General features: G+C 34.7%; 1 protein-coding gene across 1 annotated transcript; it reads left to right on the forward strand.

Annotated features, from left to right (window-relative positions):
* The first annotated feature begins 1238 nt into the window (after window positions 1-1238).
* On the forward strand, window positions 1239-4311 carry LOC146920789 (protein HAIKU1-like). Its single transcript, XM_085714231.1, has 2 exons — window positions 1239-1555; window positions 2734-4311. Exon 2 carries the CDS (start codon window positions 2870-2872, stop codon window positions 3833-3835), a length of 966 nt encoding a protein of 321 aa, XP_085570357.1. The 5' UTR covers window positions 1239-1555; window positions 2734-2869; the 3' UTR covers window positions 3836-4311.
* Window positions 4312-4766: the final 455 nt, after the last annotated feature.

Raw genomic sequence — 4766 nt, forward strand, 5'->3', positions numbered from 1 at the left:
ATATGCGTGGAGATTGGGGTTTCGGAATGTGGAAATTCGTATTGACTCGCAGGTTGTGGTTAATATGCTTGTTGGATCAACTCAATTTTGCCATATTGGATGGAGTCTGTGTCAGAAGATTCGTCGTTTGCTTCAACTGGAGTGGGAGGTGAAGTTTTGTCATACCTATCGTGAAGCTGATTTGTGTGCTGATGCTCTTGCAAAATTAGGTTGCAGTTTGGGTTCTACTTTGATTTGTTATGAGTCATGTCCGACTCAAATTAGTCATTTGTTATCAGCTGATGTTACTGGAATTAGCATCCCTCGGTTGATTTTCGTGTAGTTTCTTTTTTCTTTTGGGCTTAGGCCATCTTTTTTATCAAAAAAAAAAATAGATTAGTAGCAAAAGTAGATATTTAAATTTGTTGTGTGGAATTGAAAAAATAGTTGTCTGTAATTATCATGATAATATATTGCTTTTAAGGACAATTATGAAATTTTGTTGGATTTTGATTTTGATATATATTTTTTTAATAAACATATTGTTTTTTTAATAAATTTTTTATATATTGTTAGTAGATTAAAAAAACAAATAATATTTAAAATTTTAAAGTATTCCAAAAACTTATTAATTTTGCAACAAAAATACAAATATTGGTGGAAATTTGTTATATCAACTTATCCGTGGAAGTACAAATTAGGAACAATTTTTTTTTTGTAGAGAAGAAATTGGCCATACCTTTTTGTTTTTAATTAAAAAAACAAATAATGTTTTAAAAGTATTCCAAAAACTTATTTATTTTGCATCCTAAAAAATAAATATTTATGGTTTGAATTTGATGTGAAATTTTAATTGTTACAAGCCTTATAGTGTAAATTAATTAAGATTGTATACCTAAATATAATTAAATAAAAATTAAAAGTTACCTTATTAAAATTGATTTATTTATATAGAAAAATTGACTCATTTATTTGACATTTAATGTTACATTTGTATATTAGTACATTTTAATTGGTTGATATCTTAAAATGATAAATACCCCTAAACAAGAGAGGGTAATCTAGGCCTCACCCACAATTTAACATTTCCAAAATAAGAGTAACATTCTCACTTTATAAAATTTATCAATTATAAATTTTAAATCAGAAAATAAGCCTTCATTGACATCATCACCAGCATCATCAATTAACCCAATATTGCAATCCCCAAAATACCCTTATCATGCATTCGTACATTCCTCCCTCCCTTGACCCTTTCCAAATTCAGTGTTTCCATTTCTTTTCTTTCTACACCGAAATTAGGGTTTTCTTCACTCTTCAATTTCCCTCTTTCACACTTTCCACCAAAGATCCACTTGGACTTTTTTCATACCCTTTTCCTAATTAAGTCTTACTCTCTCTAAAGCTTCAATTTTTACACAAAACCCCTTTTTTTTGGGACTTTTTCTTTCCATTTACTCGTTCAAATTTCTATATTTTTGACCAATTGGGTCAATTTCGACCTGATCCAGTTATAATCGTGTTGAATTGTCTGAAACTGATTTCAATTTTGTGTGAAGTTTGGAAATAAAGAAGGGTATGTTTTCTACCTCTTATATAGGTTTTAGGGTTAATTTTGGTGCTGTTGGTGGAATTGATTTGCTTGTTGTATGTATCTGTGATAAAGGGTTGTTGTTGAATTGACATTTAAATCTGGAATTTTGGATATTGATTTCTGGTTTGACTTAAGGGATGCTTAGATTATTGGTTTTTTGAGGTAGCTAGTGTGTTAGAATATATTTTGAAGTTTAATGGGTTGTTGTTTAGCTTGATTTTATTGGATTTTGAAGTTTTGGGAGTTGTTGAAGAAGCTTGTGTGAATTGAATTGTTTTGGACCAATGATATGTTTGCGTTGTTAAATTGATTGGAGAATTGTTTTAAAGTGATAATCTAACACTCATGGGCATGGCTTATTTGTAAAGTAGTGAACAATGCACTAGTAGGAATACTGCCGTGTTATATGAATATAGTGTCCAGAGATTATGAATCCAACTTTGATCTGAATTTATAAAACTCAAGTGTTATATGAATTTACTTTGTTATATGAATTTGTAAAACTGAATATTGTTTGCAGCCGTGGGTCCTGTTTGCGGTTGCTGCTGTTCTTGTTTGTGGCTTCTGCTGTTTCTGTATTACTGTTTTTTGACTTCTGATTTTTTGCGGTTGTTGTTCTGGTTGCGGTGCGCCTGTGAGTGGGTTAGCTCGTTTTGATTTTCGGGGAGGGGTTCCACATGTAGACGTAACGTTTTTTTGGGTTGGTGTTCCGCATATACGGAACCTTTGTATTTGTCTCGTTCTTGTTCCTTGTCTGGTGTGTCTTATGCCGGCTCGGTATAATAAATTTGGCTGTTTCAATTTGAGGTTGAAAAACAAAAAAATTGCCGTGTAAACCAGTAGGATTATTTTTAAAACTGAAGTGTTATATGAATTTACAGCTCATGTGACATTGTTTTAATGGTTTATGTGACATCGTTTTACTCTAATTTTACTCATTCAATAAGCTTCTAATTTTACAGTTTTTGTGACATTGTTTTGAACTTTTGTTCATACTCCCATAGTTAATAGTTAGTGCTTGGTATATTTTTTATGACAACATTTTGACCCAAACTTAGTCTCCAACTTGCAACTTGTGTTGAAAGAATGTTGATTTTTATTTCATACTCATGCATACCTAGGTTGAATCTTAAAGTTTGTTATTGTGTTGGTTGTTGTAGGAGTTATGGAGAATTAAAGTTTAAAAATTTGAAGCTCCTGACCCAGGGTCCTGGCTCCGCCACTGGTTTGGTTTGGTGAAATTAGAAAAAGTGGTGATTTTTATCATAGGATTTGGAGTAAGATTTGTTTTTGGAAATGGATAATTCCAAAAACAGAATTAATGACAGTTTGGGTGTTAATAAAATGGGTAAGAATATAAGGAAAAGTCCTTTACATCAACCAAATTTCGGCAATAATGCGGCTAGACAACAGCCTCAGCCTCAGGTTTACAACATAAGCAAGAACGATTTTCGGGATATTGTTCAGCAGCTTACTGGATCACCTTCTCAGGAACCTCCACCTCGGCCTCCACATAGGCCTCCGCCAAAACCGCAGAGTATGCGCTTGCAGAAAATTAGACCTCCCCCACTATCGCCAATCAACCGACCTCGTTTGCCACCGCCAATGCCAATGCCTGCAGCCCCTCCTCCACTTCCTTACAATAATGCACCTAGACCTGCTCATTATGGACAACCATCACCTACTCCTTTGACACCCGGGGATTTGTGGGCCAATACAACTGAGTCGCCAATCTCTGCTTACATGCGGTATCTTCAGAATTCGATGATGGATCCAGGTTCAAGGGGTAATCAATTTCCGCCTCAGCCTCAACCTCATCCATACCCTCAACAGCAAGTACAAGGAAATTATCAGCCTCAACCTCCTCCACCGGCTTTGCTTCCTAACCCTAACGTGCCACCGATCCCTTCTCCAAGGTTTAACAATGGTCCTGTACCGCCAATGAATGCCCATAATCATCCAATGCCTAGTATTCCTTCACCACATGGAAATGGCCCTCCCCTTTTACCTTCTCCAACCTCTCAATTTCTCTTGCCTTCTCCAACTGGTTACATGAATTTACTGTCCCCTCGGTCACCTTATCCACTATTGTCACCCGGCTTTCAGTTTCCATCACCACTACCCAATTTTCCGTTCTCCCCCATGGCACAGTCAGGAATTTTAGGGCCTGGCCCTCAACCACCACCTTCTCCCGGCCTTATGTTTCCATTATCTCCTTCAAGCTTCTTCACCATGCCAAGTCCTAGGTGGAGAGATCAATAGTCTTCTCAAATTGTGCATACATGTTTGATTGGGGATGCTTCTAACTGGACAGATCTTAGTCTTGTTCATTAGCATGTAATGTACAAACAAGTTGTAAGAGCTTTTTTTTTTTTGGCTGTTTTGTAGTGTTCATTTCCCATTTCTTTGTTTTTTTTTTATTTGATAACCATAATGGTTTCGATTCTTTTACTTTGACAAGTTTTACATTAGGCAATATATTATTGGAGATCGAACAACCCAATTGAACAGTTGGACAGGAGCGCTGTAAAATGGAAAACTGTCTGTAACTTGAAGCAATGTAGGATTACAGACAATACTTGTTATTGTAGGTTAGTTCATGTTCTTTTGTAATATAATGGATTACAACTTAAAAGTGCATAGTTAATTTCATGTTATCTTTCCTTTGGAGGTGTTTTTGAATATTGATTTTATGGTTATTACCATGTGAATTGCAATGAATGATATTTTCTTCTTCAGTGTATTTTGTTTTTCTTGTCTCAAGTAGTTCCCTATTTCATTTATCACTGTTTTAGTCGATTACTTTGGCTGCCTCTTTTGGGAATAAAGGTGGTCAAAGGCCCAAGGTAAAGAAAAACATACCTTTCATGCTGATTTTGCGTAGATCGAATTATCCTGATTTGGATACGAATTTATGGTTTTACCTCGGATCAATTGTGTGACAGACTAGATCTTAGACTAGGTTTTATAATGGTTTTACATCGAATTATCCTCTTTTGGGCATTTGCAAGAGTAGCTAGGATTTACTGATTACTAACAAACAAGTTATCTTAACTAAACGTATTTCCAATAGTTTTAACCGTTAAATCTTTGGTCTTTTTTTTTTTTTTTTTGGGTGACAGAGAACATTGAAAGTTACCTGATTAATGTACTCAGATACATATTATTTATATTTACACTACAAGTAATTAAT

Source organism: Medicago sativa, chromosome 5 (assembly GCF_051527215.1).
Source record: "Medicago sativa cultivar Bolivia chromosome 5, Bolivia_mono, whole genome shotgun sequence".
NCBI lineage: Eukaryota > Viridiplantae > Streptophyta > Magnoliopsida > Fabales > Fabaceae > Medicago > Medicago sativa.

Bases quoted from the DNA above. Each gene is read 5' to 3' on its own strand.
- LOC146920789 (XM_085714231.1), top strand. From the start codon at position 2,870: ATGGATAATTCCAAAAACAGAATTAATGACAGTTTGGGTGTTAATAAA.